The sequence below is a fragment of the Corvus moneduloides genome, chromosome Z (genome assembly GCF_009650955.1).
Source record: "Corvus moneduloides isolate bCorMon1 chromosome Z, bCorMon1.pri, whole genome shotgun sequence".
NCBI lineage: Eukaryota > Metazoa > Chordata > Aves > Passeriformes > Corvidae > Corvus > Corvus moneduloides.
Genome location: NC_045511.1, coordinates 42,894,867 through 42,917,354, shown reverse-complemented (window position 1 = coordinate 42,917,354; position 22,488 = coordinate 42,894,867). Strand labels below are relative to the sequence as shown.

Sequence of the window (22,488 nt, the reverse complement as noted above, 5' to 3'; positions counted from 1 at the left end):
GCCGCCTCAGCCGCCTCAGCCGCCTCAGCCGCCTCAGCCGCCCTTTGCCCGGCCCGCCCCTTCTCGCCCAGTCCCGCCCCTTCCTGACCGGTCCCTTCCCTCCCGTCCCCGCCCCGGCAGTCGCCGCCATGGAGGACGCGCTGAAGCGAGCGCTCGGCACCGCGGTGCTGCGGCCGACCGGGCACACGGGGGGTGGTTGTATCAGCCAGGGCCGGAGCTACGACACGGACCACGGCCGGGTGTTCGTGAAGAGCAACTCTCGGTCGGAGGTGTGGCGGGGTAGGGATTGGGGGTGCCGGGGGTGGGCAGGCGCCGCGATGGGAAGCAGCATTCCGGGCCTGGCGTGGCACCAGGACCAGGGCAGTGACCGTCCCCTGTGCTTGCACTGATGAGGCCACACCTCGAGTGCTGGGTCCACTTCTGGGCCACTCACGACAAGGAGCGTGTCCAGAGAAGGGAACGGAGCTGGGGAAGGGTCTGGAGCACCAGGAAAGGCTGAGAGAGCTGGGAAAGGGGCTCAGCCTGGAGCAAAGGAGGCTCAGGGGGGACCTTGTGGCTCTGCACAACTCCCTGACTGGAGGGGGCAGCTGGGGGGGTCGGGCTCTGCTCCCAGGGAACAGGGACAGGAGAGAGGGAACGGCCTCAGGCTGGGCCAGGGGAGGGTTGGGCGGGACATTAGGAGGCATTTCTTCATGGAAAAATTGTTACGCGTTGGAAGGGACTGCCTAGGGAGGCGGTGGAGTGCCCATCCCTGGAGGTGCCCAAGGAACGACTGGAGATGGCACTCAGTGCTGTGGTCTGGGTGACAAGGTGCAGATGGGTCAAAGGTTGGACTTGATGGTCTGGGAGGACTTTGCCAGCCTGATACTGTGCTGAGATGGTGCTGTGGTATCAGTGTTGTTAGTCCAGGACATGCAGTGCCATAACGTGCTGTCGTCATTTACAGAGAGCAGCAATGGTGTAACATTGTCTGCAAGTGCTGTGACAGTGGCTAAGGCACCCCAGCAGGTATAAAATTGTATGCTGAGGGTGGGCACCTTCCGTGGTTTTAACTAAACCTTTAATTCCCTGCACACAAGAAATTTTCTCAATAAGTGATATTTTTTCACAATTGTTCAAGCTTTTCTGCTTTTTCTTTTCAATACCTGGAACCTACTGTTGAAGGTGTAGATATCTGCATTTGGTAGGGATAAGTACAATGCAGCTTACTTCTCCAGCATCCTTTGCAAAAACAGATCAGGTGGAATTTACTTCACAGGTACTCTGTACTTGTTTCTATCACATAAATAGATTCAGTGGCAGAAGAGAAGTCAAAACTTGTATTTGCCCTTTGTAGCAAACAAATGTGTTAGAAAGTATGTATGCCAATATATCTATCTCAAATTCCTCAACAATTTCTGATCAGGCTGGGGAGCTGAATGGATGCATGCAGGTGGTAACTTGGAATAATACAGGAAGGTTATCCTGCTTTACAGAAGAGAGTTTGAATTGGTGTAGCCCTTCCTTAGGCCTTTGCAGATTCTGTGTTTAGCTATACAATCCAACTAGCTGTAGGATCAGGCTTGGGGCAGAAAAAAAAAGATCTGGATAGATTTTCTATTCAGCAGTTTCATTTTGTATGCTTTTGCCTGTGTGTGGATCCTGAGCACTGAATAAAGCAAACTTTGTTGAAGTGCTGTAAGTGCTGCGCTGTGTGAGCCACAGCAGCTGTGCATCAGCAATTCTTACTCTGTTTGAGCAGCTGGCTTTAGCCAAGTGTGATGTTTTGGACAGTGACACAGTATTTACTGATTTCCTCTGGACAAAGCTAACTCATGGCTCAATAACTCAGCAGGTCTTCACTCTTGAGTCACAAGGACGGCCACAGAGATGGTCAGAGGGATGGAGCACCATAAGGAAAGGCTAGGGGAGCTGGGATTGTTCAGCCTGGAGAAGAGAAGGTTCTGTAGAGACATAATTGCACCTTCCAGTGCCTGAAGGGAGCCCACAGAAAAGATGAGGAGAGACACTTTACAAGGGCCTGGAGTGATAGGGGAAGGGGAATGGCTTCAAACTGACAGAGTAGTTTTAGGTCAGATATTAGGAAGAAATTCCTGATGCTGAGAGTGATGAGGCCCTGGCACAGGGTGCCCAGAGAAGCTGTGGCTGCCCCTGCATCCCTGGCAGTGTCCAAGGCCAGGTTGGACTGGGCTTGGAGCAACCTGGGATAGTGGAAGGTGTCCCTGCCCATAGAAGGGGGTGGGACAAGGTATGTTTATGGAGCACTGGGATGATCTCTAAGGTCCCGTCCAGCACAAACCATTCTATGATTGCCTCCAGGCTTTGGAATTTTTAGTTGATGTCTACTGCAAATTGTCCTTTGTGTTGTGGATCATTACTAAAGGGCTAGCATTCTCTTTCTATTTTATTCATTCTATTTGCCTGCTTTTGTTTTTACCAGATATGTTAAATTTCCAGTGTGCTCTTTCTACACCCCCTGCCTGACTTTTCTAGAGAAGCATTTCTTCACGTGATGAGTGTCAGTGATCTCAGAGAAGGAACTCGGGAGAGTAGGTTTTCCTTGAGCTGAAAACAGGTGCAGAAAGAGGTCCCAAATTCAGAATGTCTTCCAAGCAAATGCAGTTGGTAGTGGCTTGGCTTGTGCAAGTGTGATAAGAGGCATTTGGCTGCTACAGTTGATTCCCACCCACGTCCTTCCCCCATGAGGTAAAAGAAAACACCACGGAAGACCATTCTGGTGAAAGCACTAGAACACAAGTCTGATGGAACACAGCTGAAGGAGCTCATACATTATCTATAAGCAGTTTGCACTCCTTCAGTTATAAACAGACTTTCTAAGTTACAGAGAATCCTAGAACCTAAGTAATTTTCACTCAGTGGTTTTATGAAGCAAAATTACTGTAATTGTAAAACTGCTGTCAAGTCTGATGGTGTGGTTCTGTCTGTATCTTGTGTGTGACTAAACATTTCCTCCAACCTTTCGTTTTAACTTTTACAAAATCAGTTGATTTTGTGGACGTGCTTTGTTTACCTGTGACTGATGCTCATAGACACTAATGCTTTCCTTTAATATCTGGCAGGCCAGAAGAATGTTTGAGGGAGAAATGGCAAGTCTGGAAGCCATCCTGAAAACACAGACAATAAAAGTGCCTAAACCCCTCAAAGTTGTAGACCTGCCTGGGGGCAGTACTGCGTTTGTGATGGAACACTTGGAAATGGGGGGCTTAAACAGGTAAAATAGTGTCATCTTTGCCTCTGTTAACCAGAAATTTTGGCTGTTAAGACAATTAAATCACTTGTTTTCGTAGGGGAAACTTACTTAAATTTTTTTCTAAAGCGAGTCAAGAGACTTACGGAAAATTATATAGCAGAGAACTGTATAAAATACTTCATAATGCCTCACTTAGAAAATGGATCATGCATCACAAAATGAGTCTGGGTTTTGGTTAGTTTCGGGTTTGTTTGCTTAGGTAATTAGTCATTTTTACAGTAAAGTTTCTTTTCACAGAAAGGAAAATGACCAGCCTGATTACCTGTTTTGTGTACTTGCCCTCAATATAAGAATGAGTACTTTATTGCTTGGCATGAGTGTGCAGAGGCACTTGCCCAAATCAGTTAATCTTGATTTCAATATTTTCCAACTCTTACCTTCATTTTGATAGTTTCAGGCTTTTGACCCTTCTCTGTGACGAGCACTTAATATGATGAATTCATCTGTCTTGATTCCGTTAGGGAGGTGATCATGACCAATTTCTCATCTTTCTCTCAGACCTTCTGCAGCCACTTTAAAGTCTTGTCCCTCATCCTGCTTTTTGGCAGAGTTTCTAATTCATAGTGAGTCCCAAGAGAAAGGCAGAGATACTGCTCTTTTGGGCTCAAAGATGGTGCCTTTGGCATGCCGATTTCAGGGGATAGCTATAGTCTGTGTTAACAGGAACAAATTGAAGAAATAACTTTGCCTTAACCAACAGTGCCTTGAGACTAGGGAAAGTTGATGAAGGTAGAAGGCAGGAAAAGGAACGTAATTTTGTTAACATGGGAGGCAACTGATTGTAAGATTTGTTTGTAGTTACTACAAGACTCTTCCGAACCATGTAGAGGAGGTGGTTTTATTAAAAATAGATAATAAACTAGGCCCATGTGACTCTTGCATTATCTAGGCATTTTAGAGAAAAGCAGCCAGAAAGAGCAGTAGAAAAAAAAGGATCAGCCTTGTTTGGTTCTATTTCCCAAAGGCAGTTTGTTAGAGTTAAAAAATATCTTACTGAAAGTGCTTACAGAAGTGATATCACACTTCTTAATTGATTGAAATTAGAATAGATAGTTTCTCCTTGTTAGTAAATTCATGCTTGGTGCTCACTTTTCACTTTCAGCAGTGGTGTCAGAAACGGCCAAGTAAGTACATTCTGTGTTACTATGCAGTCTTGATAGGAAGACAAGGTGTTTAGAATACTCTGAAAAATCAGTTAGAGATGCAGAACTTATTTTACTTACTTGATAAATCTCTTTAAGTAACTCCTGGAATATCAAGACCTGGTTCTGTTCATGTGTCAGTGTTACTAAGATTATTTTTGTTTCTTAGACATTCAGCACTGCTTGGAACACAGCTGGCTGATCTTCACCTTCATAACCAGCAACTTGGAGAGAAGCTGAAGAAAGAAGGGAGCACAGTTGGTACAGTACACAGCTGTTTGCAAATTTAACCCAGTTAATAATAATCTACAAAATAGTTAAAATGGCTTTTGCTACTTCAGGACATGTTCATCTTCCACTGAAGATAGCATGAAAATACATTTGGATGAAACAGACCCAGGCAGGGATTGTTTTTGCTTTTGTTTGCTCTGTTCGGGTCTCTGTAAGCAAAACACATACTCAGTTTTGGACCCTTGGGAGCCCAAACCACAGTTTCTACAAGGACATGGTATCAGAGGAGATACAGAACCTCGAAATACAATTATGAAGAGTAGAATACAGCTGCTTTACATCAAGCTTTAAATTTAAGAAACAACTGTGGATACAAAAATGCTGCTAGCAAGGATTTTCTTGCTATTTTCTAAGCCTGTGAGAGACTTTTCTCTCTCACAGAAGAGGTAGCAGAGTTATGTAAACAACAAACACCCGCAGCCTTGAAAAGTCTTGTTTATGGTACAGTAGAAAAATATTTTGACAATGGATGTTTTAGAATTTTAGCCAGTCACCCCCAAGGAGTGGCTGATCCTTTGTCCAATTAGACTAGTAAGGAAAAAGTCTATAAAAGAGTTGGTAAAATAATTAAATAAATCAATCTCGCTGCACAATTCCTGCCTGCTGGATCTTCTCTCCTCCTCCTCCCTATGGCTGCAGGACACGGTGATATACCCTAGGGTTGCAGTAATAAACAACTGCAACAATCATTGTAACCATAAAAACAACATTAAAGTGCAATTTTTTAAATTCTCATTAGAAGCAGTATTGTACTCATGTGTAGTTTTCCAGGTTCAGTTGTGTCATGGATGCTTAGTATTTTGTCACTGGTGTTGAATTTGTGTCTTTGGTTTGAAAGGTAAAGGACAAGGGCAAACGGAAGTCCAGTTTGTGGCTCAGTTTGGCTTTCATACAGTTACCTGCTGTGGTTACCTTCCACAGGTAGGTTGTACTTTATCAGACTGATGGAATTTTAAATTTGTCTTGTTTTCCCTTCAGTGACAGAAAGGGCCAAAATTATCATAATGGAAACAAAGGAATTTTTGTGGAGCCATGAAAATAAAAAAAACATGGTTCAGCCTGCTAAGGAAGGTAGTGCTTTGGACAGCACTTACAGCTGCTTTGGATAGTGATAGCTCTTCAATTTCTTGGATTTTAATCATCGAGAGAAAATTATTCCCCTAATTTAATGTTTTAAGATAACATTAGATTAAATGGTAGCATTTACTGTCCCTGGATAGTACCAGCACAAACACTATGTAATCCTCAAAAGGCTTATTTGAAAAAGAAGACACTCTGCCTTTCGTGTGGTGTAGATCTGATGCCTGCAGTCCTGTTCCTTCAGGTGAATGACTGGCAGAGTGACTGGGTGACCTTCTTTGCCAGACAAAGAATCCAGCCCCAGATGGACATGGTCGAAAAGAAATCAGGAGACAGAGAGGCAAGAGAACTTTGGGCACAGCTTCAGGTAGGAGCAATTCTCTCAGTTCTCATTATTGTGAGAGCTGGGTATACTTAAATTTTATTTTTTCAAAACAAAGTTCCTGTTTGTTGCTTTGATCCAGGTTCTGTTGGTAAGAGACCCCAGTTTTTAGGGATTAAAAATGCTGTTATTCTGAAGTATAATGGCATTTGCTACATCACCCTGTGCTAACATTCCAAAGTGAATTCCAAAGTGCCAGATAGCACCTTGCCTTCCTGTTTAGGAAATACTGGATGGAGTTCATATTTCTCATTCCCTGCAACATGTTCATGATACAAAATGTGCATAAGCAGTTCTGTCCTGCACATTGTCTGTTCATTCACTCTTTGCTTCTGATTACGTGACTGTAGTATTGGCTCTTTGGGTGCTACTTTGTGGAAATTGGATGAAACATCCCTGAGTTTTCTAATGATGTAGTGTTGGTGGTTGTTGTTACTAACCCTGGTCAATACTGGAGTTTTAAGGTTTTTATTCTCTCACTAAAAAAGATTTGGATGACTATTCTGCTGCTGCCTTTTATGAAAAATAAGAATCCTCTGGATGTACTTGGCATCTCTGTTGGCCAGGTCCTGGGGTGTTTCAAATGACAGGCTTTAAGAAATTTCAAGTATGCAGATAAACCTCTACATTTTAAGGTGAATGATTGTGTCATTTACATGTCTTGCTTTTCTCCCCTTGCAGCTGAAGATACCCAGTTTGTTCTGTAATGTGGAAATCATTCCTGCTCTCCTGCATGGGGATCTCTGGGGAGGAAATGTAGCTGAGGATGATTCTGGTCCGATTATCTTCGATCCAGCTTCTTTCTACGGCCATTCAGAGTACGAGCTTGCAATAGCTGGGATGTTTGGTGGCTTCAGCAGTTCTTTTTATTCTGCTTACCACGGTAAAATTCCCAAAGCTGCAGGGTTTGAGAAACGCCTAAAGCTTTATCAGCTGTTCCACTACATGAACCACTGGAACCATTTTGGTTCAGGGTACAGAGGGTCTTCTTTAAACATTATGAGAAACCTTGTGAAGTAAGTTGCTGCTTAAGCCAAATACTTCCCAAGTTGTCTAGAGAGCCCCATATTTGGTGGTGCAGCTGCAGGAGTAGTGATGTTACAAACAACCTGTGATACCCTTGAACTTGTTAAAGACCTAGAGCCAGTAACTCCTGCTGAATACCAAGTGTAACATAGTCATCCCTTTTTAGGATAGCTGGGGATAACTCCATGAGGGAAAAAAATAAGGAAGGAGTTTATTCATTTGCACAGTTGAATAAAGGTCTCAGTGTCCAGAAAGCATATGAGACTGTGCAGGGTAATACAAGTAAACACCGAGGAGATGGCTAAAAGAAGTTGCTCCTTGCATTTTGCTGTGTCTTCCTCCCTCTTTCAGCTCTTCGTGTCCAATTGTGTGCATGAGAGCAATGTTAACAGCAGAGCTTGAAAGTCGACAGGAAAATTATATAACAGGAACTGTGAGAAGGGGTTTGGACTTGCTATTCTTCTTCACAGAATGAGAGTGGGTGAGGTTGGGAATGATCACAGAATGTCATCTAGTCCAACCTCCCTCCCTAAGCAGATTATTCAGGATTAGGTCCAGAGGCTTTTAAAGACCTCCAGTGTTTTGTTGGTTTGGATGCAGACTGTTGGTGCCTGCTGGATTGCTGGTAGGCTGTTCAGTGCTTTCTGGTCAGTGAGCTTTTATCCACAGCAGTTTTACTTACACCATTACTAGTTCTCTTCCTTTTTTGGATTATGCTTTTGCCCAACAGTGTGCATTCTTAGAGAACTTCCCAGGTACACTTCGCATGTACACACCCTGTGGAGGTGTGTTCTTTAATGAAATAAAACCTATGCATGCTTCACTAAAGTCACTCAAAATTCACCTAATCATGAAATGACATCAGCTGGAACTTTGTCTTTACACACTCTCCAAGAAAACAATAAAAATGTAACTTAGAAGGGGAAGGAGGTCAGGGTAGACTACTGGGATGGCTGACAAGGCTGTACCCCTGTGCTTCCCCATGGGAATACCTGTCAGATAACTATTCCAAGGGGATACTGCTGCTTGTGCTTTCTGATACTGGTGTGTTTATCAATAGTTTATCAACCTTATTGTGGCACAAGGATCAGTAAACCACACTGTTTGTGCCTCTGGGATTGGGAATGTGACTAGTGTCAAGGCTGCACCATTTGTGCATCCATGCTTGTGAGAGTTCTGATGCAGACTTAGAGTGCTGCACTGTCCACTCTAGAACGTTCTCTGTGAAGGTCTCCCAGGGTCTCAGACACCCTAGGAAGGGGACTGTGTTGACACCTCTGGGCCCAGTATATCTGTGGATAGCCTGGAAAGCAAGGGGGTCTTCCTGTCCTAAATTTTCATGACAGTGACCACGAAGTGCATGTCATAGCTCTTGTGGTAAGAGATGTGAAACCAAAGGAGATAAATGCATCATTCAGAGGACAGCACCTCACCAGTGTCAGAAGTCCTTGATGATAGTTCCACAGACTATGGCTTTTGCCTGCAAGGTGTTCGTACTGAAACTGTTCTCTTTTTGATGTAGGCTGGTAGTGGTGCTTCTGTGCAAGCCTACCAGGTAGGTGAGAGAGATGCACGATACCTAACATGCACTTTGAGTGTTGGGAAATGACTTTTATTAACTAAAACTGCTTTTCACTGCATATTGGAAGATTTCTGAGGGTTTTCAAGTTGCTAGTTTGGCAGTTACTTACACAAATTGGAAACAAGTTTGGAGAATACTGTTATTTGCTACAACTCTCCTTCTACTACTTTTCTTACTGGCTGGTTGACTTTTGCTGCAAAATACCTGCTTGGTATATAAATAGGTTTTACATTTACCATGTTGCTTGAATAAAAAGTTTCCCAGTTGATTATTGTTGTCTCTGTTTTCTGAATTAAAACCTTACATCTTGGTTTATTCCTGGGGAGTTACTTGCTCTGACCTGTTACTATGATCAATCATCAGAGGTGTTTCTGGGAATGTGCATGGTCGTGGATTGGTTTGGAGCAGTGTGTCACTGAAGAAAATTTACATGTTCATTACAGTGCAAGTCAAGATGTTAATTTTTCTAGAATACATAAATACTCTTCATTATTAGCAGGGGAAAATGAATATGAAAGTGGATTTTCTGTCAGTTGTAGTAGTGAGATGAACTTACTGATAAACAGCAAGTCTTCAGGGATTATTTTTTCCTAATAGAACTGAATCTAGATATTTTTGTGATTGAAGAAAAATTGTGTTTATGCAAGTTACACAGATAGAAAAAAATTGTATTTAGAGTTTTAATGTAAGGGATATTGTGCTGATTTTTTCAAAGCTGTTTTTTGCTGTCAGTAAAGTCAGAAGGGGTGTAGAGAGGCAGACAAACGGAATGTAAAAGGAATCTCTCCATGGATCCCTTGGCTCTGAGCCTTTCTTGACAGCAGTTGAATAATCTGGGGATGGAGAAGGGCATGAAATCCCCTCTGAATGTGGGCTGCTGGTTGTTCCTCAGGAACATACTGTTGCAGTTTTATGAGTAAATCTTTTTATACGTTGTGTAGTTCTGCACTGCTCTTGGAATTCCTTCTCCTTTGATCATTGTGTTGCTTTGTGTTCTAGGCATGCCTAGAACCTGGGAATCTGAACCCAGTGGGAAGAATCTTAGGAAACTTCAGGTTGGGACAGAGCTCGAGAGGTCACTTAGTTCAGTCTCCTGCTTAGAGCAGGATGAGCTGTGAGGACAGGCCAGGTCACCTTGGCCTCTGTCTGGTCTGGAACCCTCTGAGGACGGAGTCTGCACAACCTCTCTGCGCTTGGCTGTCGCAGTTGGGAAAATACCCCTCTGCAAGAACCTGCCTTTTTGCTAGATTGCCTGCAGTTGCTGCATGCTTTCTTTTTTCATTGCCGTGGGCTGCTGCCACCTACAGAAACTGCCTGCAGATACGGATGTTGCACTCCAGTGCTGGTTTTCCTCCTTTTTCCCGTCTTCAGTGCTGTTCCAAAATAGATCTGGTGATTAAAAGTGCTGCTGTGCTGTTCTAGCAGAAGTCAAAGCAGGTGGGAAATGCGACAGAATTAGCTTGTCTTGTAGGCACTGAATGTGACAAAAAGCTTTAGGGGGAAAATGTTACTTCTGGTAACTAAGCCACACCACAATCACAATAGCTTTATTTTTTCTTTGTAAATGTTCAGTTACTTTTAATTGGTTTGTATTTGATGTTTTGTTTGTCTGGGGGTTTGCTTTTCCCTTTAACATTTAAACAGAAAAATGAATTGGGGTTTCTTTCACTACGCAGATACAAGGTTCCCTACACATTGTCATTCCTTTGTTGCCAAACCACTTTATTCCTTTCCCCAAGTGCTCCACTGCAACCCACGGCATGATTCCATCCTTTCAGCACTTGGAGAGACATCTAACCACAGATGTTATATTTACAGAGATATTAGTAAAACAAATATTATAGGGTCTGGGTTATAATAGCATGTTTTAAAGGCTCAATACTTCACACGTGAGAGTGCCAATGCACTTTGCAATACAAAGCAGTTAAATTCAGCAGTACCCAAGTGTGGGGGTAAAATTACAGAAAATGTGAAGTTACATTCACATTCTAACAAAAGTTAGAACAGTATGGAAATTACAGTCTGAAGAGCAGTTGCTGCTTCTTGGATTGAATGTGGTGAGGAGGCCTGGAATCTGCTCCATGATCATTCCCCAGAAGCTCAATCTCCAGCCTGAGGCACATGCCCAGGGGGATGAAATGAAGGCAGGGTGGAACAGAGAGGAGACAGGGCAGCCAGGCTCAGTTAAAATCCTTATGTGAAGTACTGGAGTAAAGGAAAATAAAAATGAGAATTGTTGGCTTCAAAGAATGCATATTCATCATATGGAGTGATCATGTTTTTAAATTCAGCATCATTGCAAAAATTGGTTTTAAAATTTTTCCTTCTTTGCCTCTTAAGAGCAATCCTCTGCACAGCAAACACACTATGATTCATTTACAGTGAGATACTGTTGAAAATTACTGTCCTGATCTTAACCAGTACTACTGATACAATCTAAATTACAGTCAATGGTGCTGACTAGAAACACAAAACACAATTATTAAATTTTCCATTTCTGTTCCTTTTCTTCTCTGCCTCTGTTTCCTGAGTTCTTTTACTCAGAGTTCGGATTGAAACACAGGAGACGCAGAGTTGTTCTTGGGACTCAGATGTTTATTATTTCTTATCTATGGTACAGCTGCACGGAATGTGCCTCTAAATTAACAAGGTGGAAATGGCCCCAGAGTTCTACCTTCCAAGGTCCTTTAAATCCCAAATTACCCAATTATGGAATGCCAACTAATTTATTTTTACTTACAATCCAATAACTAATCATTCATGTTCGGCAACGCAGGTTTTTTGAACCAATGAGATCACCCAGGCTTGTGAAGAAGAAGGAAGAAGAAAGCAGAACTAACCTACACCCGAAATCCTCCATCTTATTACATATATATTACTGTATCCCATAAAACTAAATTTTCTGAGCCCAGGGTTCCAACACACAATCTCCCAGCCAAAATCACAGGAAAACAATGAGGTTTATTGGTTTCCAGAAAAACATCTGCTTTGCATAGAAGAGATTGCTCCTTTATAGCAAAGGTAAATTAGCGTAACTCTTTCAGTTCTGTACACTGCTCATGTTCCACAGGAGCTTTAATAAATTATTCCCAGAAGGTGGCTGCATCCAAGCTTGACTTAATGTTGTGCATATTTTCTCAACACTGTTTGGTGTAAATATTTGCCTCCCCTTTTTAGAGCCGTTGCCTCAGAGCAGACTTTTGCTGCTTGGTCAGTTGTCCCTTTATCTTCCGTTTCACCAACTCCTACAAACAAACAGACCAGATCAGAACCTTCTGAGGATTTAGCACTAAGACAAGACACACAGGTGGTACTTTTTCAGGACCAACATGAACATTCATGATGTTCACCTTGACTGTAGAAATTATGAAAAGAGTTGTTTTCTTGTAAGAAAGTAATAAAAAAAGGGAGATTCTCTGCTCTGGACAAGGTCTGCATGGAGTTCTGTGTGTTCAATGCTACACCATCAGGACTCACAGCATCTAGAGATGTGTGGGGTTGTCTGTGCTATCATCTTTTGATAGTCTAAGCTCTAATAAACAGCATTTTAAATCCTACCTTAGAATTCAATGTTGTTTGTTGTTTCTTACAGGGATGATAAAGGACCAGCACCTCTTGGTGCAAAACACACGCCTTCCACAAAAATGAAAAAGCTCATAATATGGTAGAACATTTCATGTCCAGCAGTAATTCTTTGCTCTGTTCCCATTTTTTTTAGCACTCCGGTATTTTTAAAAGTTTAGATGACAAAAATGTGAATGATTCTAATGGAAAACAACAACTCCTTAACACGAGTGTGGCTAAGACAGATGGGCAGTCATCTATTTTATCATGGTGGAATCACATCTTGTTGGAAGCTTGCTAGAAGAAATTTTGCAAGGCAGATACCATGCGTCTTTGACATGTAATCTAACAGAAATTCACCAAAATCTATTTCTCCACCAGAGTACTAGGAGGAAAGACCCACTTGTCTTTCCATCATCACAACCTAAATGTGAGCAAATAGAGAGAAATGCTTCAGATAAGATTCACAAGTAATTATTTAAATTGTGGACCATTCCCCTCATTTCCTCTAAGTGAGTTACATGAATGTATGTAAAGATTCGTACAAGTACAGAAAGATAACTTTACTTCATGTGAAATAGATGATTTTACAAAATTCATGATGCTTCTTCTGGCGTAGTCTGCAAATTATGACTGCCACCTATTGCCAGTACTGCCATGGTTTACGGAAACAATGCCTGCAAGCTTTTTTTTTTTTGTGATTAATTTAAGAATCTTTTTATGTTTTAACATGCTTTCTCCACTGACAGAAAGCAAGCTGCATGAAAACAAATAAACGCTTGCAGCAGTATCAGCTCTAAGCAGCCCAGTGGCTCTTACAGCAGTGCCATTACTTTGTACTTTTAGCTCTGTAATTATTTTCCCATGTTACAAATACCTTGTTATACACATTCTTACCTTAGCTCTGACACTCAAAAGCTACAGTAAGGTTCAGAAATGGGCAGGAAGGGTATTGTACTCAGCCTAAAAGCATGTAAGTGGAAGCATTGTGCAAGGTAAGTTAGTGAAGAACAAGGTTTGATATGTTGATGAATTGCTGGAAAGCTTTTCTGCTAAGTGCTTTTATATTTCTTTTAGAACAGAAAATTAGGTACGTACATGCCATTTACATATTGCTGTGTATTTAAAATACTTCTCTTAAAAAAAAAGAATCCAAACGTGAATGAGTAAAGCAGCCAACTCTTCCATGAGTACTGGAGGCACACAGGCACCTTGTGTAGAACAAGTCTGCTTCACAGACTAACACCTGTGAATGTGTCAGAGGTGGATCTACCACGTACTGCGCAGCCCGGGGTTGAAGAAAAATGCATTAAATTCTGCTGAAAATGTCCATAATGCAGAAAGACAAAATCAAATTGCCAATGAGATCACTACTGAAGGTGAGTTCATAGAAATCTCTAAGAAGACAGGTGAGAAAGGCCAAATGAAATCTTGACTCAAGCATCCATTCAAAATAAAAAATAAAATGATCGTGGCTACCAACAAAAATGAATGAACTGATGCTGTTAGTGCAATAAAATACATTAACATGAATTAGCCTGTTATTGGGTAAATTAGAGTTGTTAATGCTGATGTGGAGCTTCAGTGAGAAAATAAAGAACAACACATGAAGGAGAGTGCTGGAAATCATTCCTTGCAAAGAATTGCAGCAGGATTATATATATTATCTACAGTCCTATATTGATGTGGGCATGGAAGTGCAAACTGCAGAGGTAGATGGTAACAGTCTTTTTAAAGATGATTAATGCCAGAGAACAATTTTAGAAATAGGAGATAATAGCTCTGTGCAGTTTAAGGTGGTCTGAAAGTAAATTAGATGATAACAAGAATATTTACCAGGGGAATGGTTGAACAGCCCCCAACACTTCTGACTGATGTGATGCTCTTAGTCCTTGTTCTGTGCCCAGAAACTGCAATGATGCACTCTTCATACTAAAACAGATGTAAATCAATGTATTAAAGAGAAAAATTCTTTGCCTTTACGAGCACCGTGTTTGAGTCTTCACTTTCTGGGCTATAACCTGAAAACTCAGAACAGAACATGCAAGTGATACATTTTATTTTATTTTTATTTTAAATATGAATACTGAATGTTCAAGACAGGCACTCTATGAAAGAAGGATTTGTTGCACAACAGCCACATAAATACCAATCACACAAAGTGAAGCCTCAGGGAACTAAAAAAAAATCATTTCCGATCCTGCCCAATGTTTTGACAAATTTAACTGAAAAGCAAAAGGAGGTGAGGAGGAGTGTGAGCTTGACCTCTGCATCCACATACATGGTGGGCTCAAGAGACAGAATTTCACATAAAAGGGGCTAGTCTGAAGCCAAGCAGGAGTTTCTAAGTGTGTCAGGAAAGGAATTAAAAGCCAGAACAATACACACTGCAATCTATTTTAATAGTACAGTCCAAGAAGCTTGTTCTTGCTAACTTCAGCTGAGTGAGCAGTGAAACAATTTGGCTTTGACACAGAGTATTTGAATTACAAACTTATCATAAAAGCTATTTAGAAGTAGTATTTTAACACCAGAAACTCCTTCACTATCAATATTAACTGAAATAAATAAAAAGGGGGGAAAATCCAGCACAGAAAATTGTTTGGTTCACAAAGTAAGTGTAAGACCTGTTTTCTTAATAAATACTACTACACAGCTGGAGAATCAAGGAACCAATAGGAAACATATTGATTGTAACGTTTTCAAAATAAATTGAATTTTTACTCTTCAGTTTAAACAAGGGCAGCTTGTAGTAGAGCAGTCTTTTTTGAGTTGCTTGAAAGAGTTGCATTTACTGTGGGGAGGGGAGGAACTACACTGTTAGGATACCGAGTAAGAATCTTTACCTGTAATGCCCAAATTCCTCATTTAAAGTTGAAGAGTTGACAAGCTCAGGGCACTTATCTTCGTCCTCCTTACCCTCACAGCACCCTCATTGACCTGTCTTGATTCTCCACTTCAGCACCACTTTCAGTTATGCTTTTGTCCTTAAAAAAAGCATTTGGAGAACTCTCAGCATCTTCGCTGGACTTCCAAGGCACAGCTGGCCCTTCAGCCTTTTCCAAGGCTGAACTCAACTCTGCCATACTCAGTCAGAGAAAAACACTCCTAACTCCATCTCAATTACCCGCATTTATGCCTATTTACAGGAAATTTTTTTACTTTAGCAGGAATACCATTTGGTTTTAGTTGAAATTATGCTAAAGCAAAGAGAATAATAAGAGGTATGACATACAGACTGACTGAAGTGTGGAACTCCTTAGGAAAAGTGCTCAGAATGAAATAAAACTGCTTTCATTCTAACAGCTTTGGTCTTAAAATGAAAAATTACTTTACTTTGTCAAAGAGGCAAATGATATAGGAAGAAAAGTTTGAATGTAATAATGCTTGAAGAGGCAGTCACCATATTTACAAGCATTTTAAAAACAGACTTAAAATTGAAACCCAAATTAATCCTCAAGACTCCAGAAGGCTTGATCAGGCTGATCCTGCATCACTGTTAACATTTCCTGGACATTTGCCATTTGGATCAGGCTTTCAGGCTTGTCGGCAATTGAATCTCGGACCCAGACCGGCAGGGAATCGGAATCGTTTATTCAAGGAGTGAGTTGGTTTTATACACTTTTCTAAGGCACAGCATTTCCTTACATGGTGTGACCTATCCTGTGTTGTCACATCAGCAGTGCACTTCCTAGGGGTCTGCCGTGTGACACCTCCTCCCCCCAGGGCCCGGTGGAGACAAGCCTCTCTGTGCTTCCTTGTGCTTCTTTGTGCTGCCATGTGCCTCTGCAGAGCTCACAACCCAACTCGACCTTGTAATTCCCCATACAGACTGATCTCTCTTCCTTAGTTACAAGACAAAGGAGGCTGCATAGGATTTTAAAGCATACTTTAGCTTTTGAAAACCACTTAGAGTGACTTTGGTTGAAGAAAACACAGTAGGAATCACAAAAATATAATTTGAAATTGTGTAGCTTGGCCTATTGCTTTTTAAATTTCTCTCATAGGCATCCATTTTTCTCAGCAAATCATCACTAGTGACATAAGCAGGACAATTCAAACTCGTCTGGTCTTTTCTACCTGAAGTCTTTGAATGCTGGGAAGAACCCACTCTTGTAGTTGAAGCATTTCTTAAAGAACTCCTTAATATAATTAACATCTCTGTCAAAATACCTGTAAAAAACCAGAATCGTACAAATATAAAAAAATCAATGAAGTCTATCACAATGACAAACTTTTACTCTACATTTCTTGTCTTTTACTGGTTTTAATTGAAAATAACTTCTATTAGTGATCCCAAGACAAATACCTAGGAAGAGGAACAGGATGCACTTTATTTCTAAGCCTTTCTTAACAACATTATTATCTCTGAGAAGCAATTCATTACTTATTTATTCTACAGAGACATTCCTACCCATTTTTTGTTTGGAACATTGTTTGTGCTGCCTAACAACAATGGTAGAAAAAGAATCAGGAAAAGACTTATGGAAACAAGTCATGGTTGACTGTTTGCTGTCATCAGATTTCTCAGATTTACCTTGAAAACACCTTTAAATCTGAACCTACCCTTCAGCACTTGCATGTGATGCTGACATCATCTGAGGGAAATCAATCAAAGTGGCATGGTCATCATTATCCAAAAGCAGATTAAACTCATTGAAATCCCCATGGATCAGGCCATGTTTGGCAAGTTTGACAATCAGATCCATTAATTCACTGTAGACAACAGCAGGATCTTCCAGGCACCTGAAAAGTTAAATAAAATAAAATATTCTAAACATAGAAAATGTAGTTTAAAAATGCAGACAAAGTATATAAAAAACATCTGACAATGCCAGAGTAACTCAAGTTAAAAGGATCTTTAGGTCTCTGGTTCAATACTCTCCTCAAAGCTCAGTCAAATCTAAGACCAAATCAGAGTGCTCAGGGCTTTGTCTATCTGGGACAGAAAATTCCGGGCATGGAGAGAGACTCTGAAACCTTCCCAAGCAACCTGTGCCACTGCCTCTCTGTCCTCAAGAGGAGAAAACATCTCCTTACACCCAGCCTAAACCTCATCTAAACTCACACTCACTGTCTCCCACTGAGCACTGCTGTCATAATGTGTTACGTAAATAATGGAGCAGCAGCTTTTGTCTCTCTCCTGTTTTAGGTAATCTTATGGTCTCAGTAGGAACTAATTCTGTTTCTTGTGTTGAAATTCAAATGCCACATGACATTTTCTTTTACAAAATTGTATTTTCTAGATTATGCAAGGAAAAGGAAAAAAAAGTAAACTTCCACTGCAGACTTCCACAAGGAATCCTGAAGTATTCTGTTTACATGATGGACATGGAACTATTTAACAAATGAAGGTTGGGAGACAGACTATAACAAAGTCTTTTACATGTTATTCTTTAACTGCTACACTTTGGAATTAATTCCCTTTTGATTACACTGCCCACTTTAGATCTTTAATACTATACAAGCAGATTTGTTCCATAAAGACACTTTAAATCTCTGCGTTAGACCTGGGTTAGTCTACAGTATATCAAGTATACAGGCCTTTTGCATTCAAAGCCAAATCAATCCTTCCAATACAAACCTCAGCAATATTTAATGTTTCTAGATGCTGGAAAAATCAACCAAAATAATTTTTTTGAAGGTGCAGAAGCAGATTGTATTTGCTATTCTATATAAACAGTGCAGAAGTTCTACAACAGTGAGTTACAAAGTCACCTGAATTACCAGAGCAAGGATCACAAACTGGAGCTCAGAACATGAAGGATGTTGTATTCAATATATATGAAGTAACATACAGAATGTGCAACTTCTGTGTAGAAAACAAGGAAAAACCCTCATCCTGTTACCCTTAACCTAGCATTGCTAGGGTCTCTGGTAACACAGACAGTTCAAGCTTCACTACTTACAGAGGATATCCATCAACAAGTTCCATAACAACTGCATGCCTGTTGTAGTCTATGGGTTTGGGGACAGGAAATTCTCTGTCATGCAAAGCCTGGAAAGAGACAACACAGGGAAAAATTAAAATCAAATAGTTAAGGAAACATTACATTTATTGACAAACCCACACCTAAGACAAGCAGTACACATCACTATGGTAGCAGCATGAATTGCTCAAATCATGTCCTTAAGATGGAAGACAGCCTCACAGCCTCTGACCTTTCTCTGCAAAGACAAATAAAACTCCCAAGTTTATAGAGACTGCACTGCCTACAGTTTAACTATTGTGCTTCTGGAAGAAAAACACAACAGAATGGAAAATACAACATAAATACAGCTGACAGTGGAGTACTGTCAGCTTTTGTTATTTAGGTATTAAGCTACTACTGCTTTTCAGCACACAATTAGTCCTCCCCCAAGCCTCTGCTCAGGGAAACTGACCCCCACAGTTAAATTCCTGCAAGTCCTGAACACATGATTCTTTACCAGTTGGATCACCTGCACCAATACAGAAGTTCTAAATGGTAGTTTTAATTCTTTCTCGCTCAGTGGGGGCCACTAGTAGAGCCCATCATGGTTCTTTTTTAAAAGAACAAGAAAATAAAAATATTTCATATATATACTGCTCCTGAATAGCACAAAAGGAGAACGGAAAACTAGTTTTCTATAAATAATTAGTTTCCAATCTTTCAATTACTCTACAATAGCTGTGTTTTTTTAAACAAAAAAATACAAAGTAAAATTTTTTAAAGTAAAAAATACAAAATTCTTGAGAGTAGCAATATATGCTTGGAAATGAAATATTTTCCCACAGTGCAGAACAATATGTGACTTTTTAGATCAGAACACTGCTCTAGACGGAAAGTTTTCCCTCGATAGCCAACCAACAACTGAAAAAGCAGTAAATTAAAAAATAATTTTAAGAAATAACAACTACTTCCAAGCTCATGCTAGAAATTTTAAAGGAAAAACTGCAGAGCTGGTGATATATAGATTACCTACCCATAAACAACATCATCAATCTGAAATTCTCTCATGTCACCTGCTTCAGTTCCTTGGGATCCCCATGGCAGAGCTTCATTTTGGGAAGTGTACAAAGCATGTAGCACTGAAAGTGTCTGAAATGTATACTTAGAATTCATCAGGAAAAAGAACAAATGAAGCATAAATCCTACCAGAGAGGCATCTTCCAGCGTGTCTCACCACTGCTGGCACTGTGTGAGTGGCCACCTACCTTCACGTAGGCAAACTCCTTCATTGCTGCTATCCGGGACAAGTACAGCCAGGACATTTTGTGCCTGCACTTGTGGTAGTCACGTTTGTTTTTCAGGTTGAGGAAGGAGGTTCTCCCCAGCCGGTGCAATTTCAGTGCAAACTGTTGCTCCTCTTCGTTGACAACAATATAAATATCTGGAAGACACGCCAGGGAACAGATCTAACAAATAAATTGTATCTAGTAAAAGCTGGTAAAGTGCAGTGTACGTTTGTTACCTCACTTCTTACTGTTTCTGGTATAGTCAGTAAAGGCAGCTGAATTTACATAGTGTATATCAAAGATCTGAACATGAAAAAATTACTGTTAAAAGCTGACAGTACTCCACTCCCACTGATGGGATCTGAAACATATTTAACATATTTCTGGTGTTCTCAATCACATTCTGGAAGAGCCTCTCCTTTCTGCTGAGCAGACAGGCAACCCAAGAGGCCAAACTCTTGATTTAAACAGTGTTAACAAATACCCAGTGTTGCATTTGCACCCAGATAATCGCCTTCTCCAATTACACAAGTTACCTATGAACACAAGAGGAACCAAGATAGTGTTCCAATAGCTTTGAGCCTATTTTACTTTACTGCCTTATTTTTAAGTGGGATAAAAAAGCTGAAATTATCTTTTTGTTAAAATGTGAAACTCTTCACAAAGCACTACACAACGAGCATCTGCCTGCAAAGTACCTTGATGAAGTAAGAACCAGACAAAATGGACAAAATACGATTACACTCTTATGAATAAACACTCAAATGTAGCCAGAAGCCCCACACAGCATTTGAACAAGTAACCCATAAATCTTGGTGTCTGACAGATGCACTGATGTGGCTACCAGAGGAAAACTCACTTGGATTTTAGCAAAGTACCTGCAACATTACAGATGTGTTTGCTTAAAAATAATTATTAAAAACGTTATATTTTTTACCTGATTCTTTGCCAACACCCATCTGGTTCCCTGCAGAAGTGATGACTTGTCGGGAAGAGAGAGTTTTCAGAGCCAGGTAATCATATCCTGCATTAGATAATCGATAACCCTGGACAGCTAGGGGGAAAAAACCCCAGCAGAACATTTCCTTCTTTATTATGCATAAGTCACATTTAAAATAAATCTCAATTTAATCTTGTTTCTCATTTCAGTTTACAGTACATAACACTCAAGTAATATTTCACCCCCTGGCTCTTATCAGCCCAATTTGACTGAATGCTAAAGACTTTTAAATAGAACTTGAGCAACCCCCGATCCTCTGAAGAACTGGGACAAAAGGGATGGGTATTTTCCATAGACTTCCCCACTGTGTTTGAAGTGCCAGATCCAACTAAAAGGCTGAAAGGAATGGGGAAAGACTCGCACAACCTTGTCACATAGCAGATAATAAAAACTGCTTCAGCAGCCGTTCCTGAGGGGGTGAAATGTCCAAGGATGGTGCAGTCTGCTCCAGAACTGTGAGGATATCACTCATTTGGATTGATTGCTTTAAGTGATGATCCTTTTCACTTTATTCTGAGCAAAGAAGGTCACTGTTCATGTCTTTTCTGCCTGTCACCTCTACAGGCACGAGCAGCTCAGAAGACAGAGCATCTGGTGCTGCACAAACCCATATTCCCAGGGAAAATCCAAGAGGAGGCAAAACAAACACTCCTACATCCCAACCTGCTGGGCTGGTACCACTGTGAGGCACTGGCGACAGAATGAGAAAGGGACACACAAACACAGAATGCAAACTCACTTTTAGTTTGTTCGTAAGCAAGGAGTTTGTGCTTCGCCAACTCATGCAAGATTTTATTACAGCCACCGTGTTTAAGGCTGGCAATGGAAGCAATTAAGCTAGCAGGAACTATTTAATCATTCTTCATGCCCATTTCCACCTAAAAGAGTAATTAAAAATAGATTTATTAGCCCCTGCATTCAACAGTGAAAGATCAGATCCTGCTTAACAGTAAAATTCCTTTTCGAGGATGCAACTTTAAAAGACTACAGATTCTAAGACCTAACTTTTTATGTTTTAAGACTCAACAAAGGTTTTAACGCATGACTGCCCCTTGGGAGCTCATGTACAATCCAGCCGGGGAATTCCTGCGGTAACAGAAAGAAGGTAAGGCTGATTAGATTTCAGTCCCAGCCACAGGGAGCGGAGGGAGCGGAGACGCCGGTGATACTGCCTCACACGTATGACCACCGGGCATGTCCAGGGACCCCATGGGCATTCCTAGGGACCACCCGGCGACCCCCTGGGCATCGTCAGAGAACCCCTGAGCTTCCCCAGCGACTCCTCTGCCCTTCCCGATTGCCCCGCACCGGGGGGCCGAAGGGAATACGAGCACGACCCAGGCCCTGCCCAGCAGGACACGCCAGCACGGAGCCCCGGGGGAGGCAGCGGCACCACAGGCAGATCCCGCCCGCCGCGGGCCCGGCCCGGCTCGGCCCCGCTGCCCGGCTCGGCCCCGCTGCCCGGCTCGGCCCCGCTGCCCGGCTCGGCCCCGCTCACCGCGGTCAGCACCCTGAAGAGCTCCCGGGACAGGCACCGCAGCATCACCGCGTTCAGCTTCCCCATGGCCGCGGCGGCGGAGGAGGAAGAGGGGGAGAAAAAGCAGTAGGAAAAGGATGGGAGATGAGGAGGGATGAGAGGGTCGAGGAGAGTGAAGAGGATGAGGGGGACGGCGGGACGCGCGCCCTGGGCAGGTCCTGGCAGCTTCGTACCTCACTGCGCTCCGCCTGGTCCTGGTGCGCTCCGCCCGGTCGTTGTGCCCTCCTCCCGTCCCCGAGCCGGCATCGACCGGGAAGCGGGATGGAGTGAGCCTCTGCTCCGAACTCGCTGCGACCCCGCTCCATCCCTCCCTGCCCGGGGGAGTCGTGTGGGACGCGCGGACATCTGCCAGGACCTGCCTCCCTGAGGAACCGCAGAGCGCTGCACGGAGCGCCGCGGCCAGGAAAGTAAAGCA

General features: G+C 41.9%; 2 protein-coding genes across 4 annotated transcripts; one reads left to right on the top strand and one right to left on the bottom strand.

The window, feature by feature from the left end:
* Positions 1 to 89: 89 nt before the first annotated feature.
* LOC116438024 (ketosamine-3-kinase-like) lies at positions 90 to 9,042 on the top strand. 3 transcript variants are annotated; one of them, XM_032096543.1, is made up of 6 exons: positions 90 to 269; positions 3,081 to 3,232; positions 4,583 to 4,674; positions 5,543 to 5,625; positions 6,029 to 6,151; positions 6,848 to 9,042. In XM_032096543.1, exons 1-6 carry the CDS (start codon positions 129 to 131, stop codon positions 7,184 to 7,186), a joined length of 930 nt encoding a protein of 309 aa, XP_031952434.1. In that variant the 5' UTR covers positions 90 to 128; the 3' UTR covers positions 7,187 to 9,042. The 3 variants fall into 3 exon arrangements, with proteins under 3 accessions (XP_031952434.1, XP_031952435.1, XP_031952436.1); XM_032096544.1 differs by having other exon boundaries at positions 191 to 279; XM_032096545.1 differs by lacking the exon at positions 90 to 269 and adding an exon at positions 2,441 to 2,706.
* Positions 9,043 to 11,348: 2,306 nt separating this feature from the next.
* On the bottom strand, positions 11,349 to 22,216 carry LOC116438025 (serine/threonine-protein kinase RIO2-like). The gene is given in 10 exon segments (XM_032096547.1): positions 11,349 to 12,019; positions 14,175 to 14,270; positions 15,185 to 15,325; positions 16,419 to 16,511; positions 16,905 to 17,084; positions 18,248 to 18,336; positions 19,516 to 19,691; positions 20,474 to 20,590; positions 21,276 to 21,414; positions 22,035 to 22,216. Coding segments are annotated over 8 exon segments (873 nt in total). The 5' UTR covers positions 22,101 to 22,216; the 3' UTR covers positions 11,349 to 12,019; positions 14,175 to 14,270; positions 15,185 to 15,312.
* Positions 22,217 to 22,488: the final 272 nt, after the last annotated feature.

What these genes read in the sequence shown, in the direction of transcription:
- LOC116438024 (XM_032096543.1), top strand. Translation starts at nt 129, where the DNA reads ATGGAGGACGCGCTGAAGCGAGCGCTCGGCACCGCGGTGCTGCGGCCG. An exon ending in GCTGTGGTTACCTTCCACAG is followed by an intron (nt 5,626 to 6,028) that starts GTAGGTTGTACT and finishes CTGTTCCTTCAG; the next exon opens with GTGAATGACTGGCAGAGTGA. An exon ending in AACTTTGGGCACAGCTTCAG is followed by an intron (nt 6,152 to 6,847) that starts GTAGGAGCAATT and finishes CTCCCCTTGCAG; the next exon opens with CTGAAGATACCCAGTTTGTT.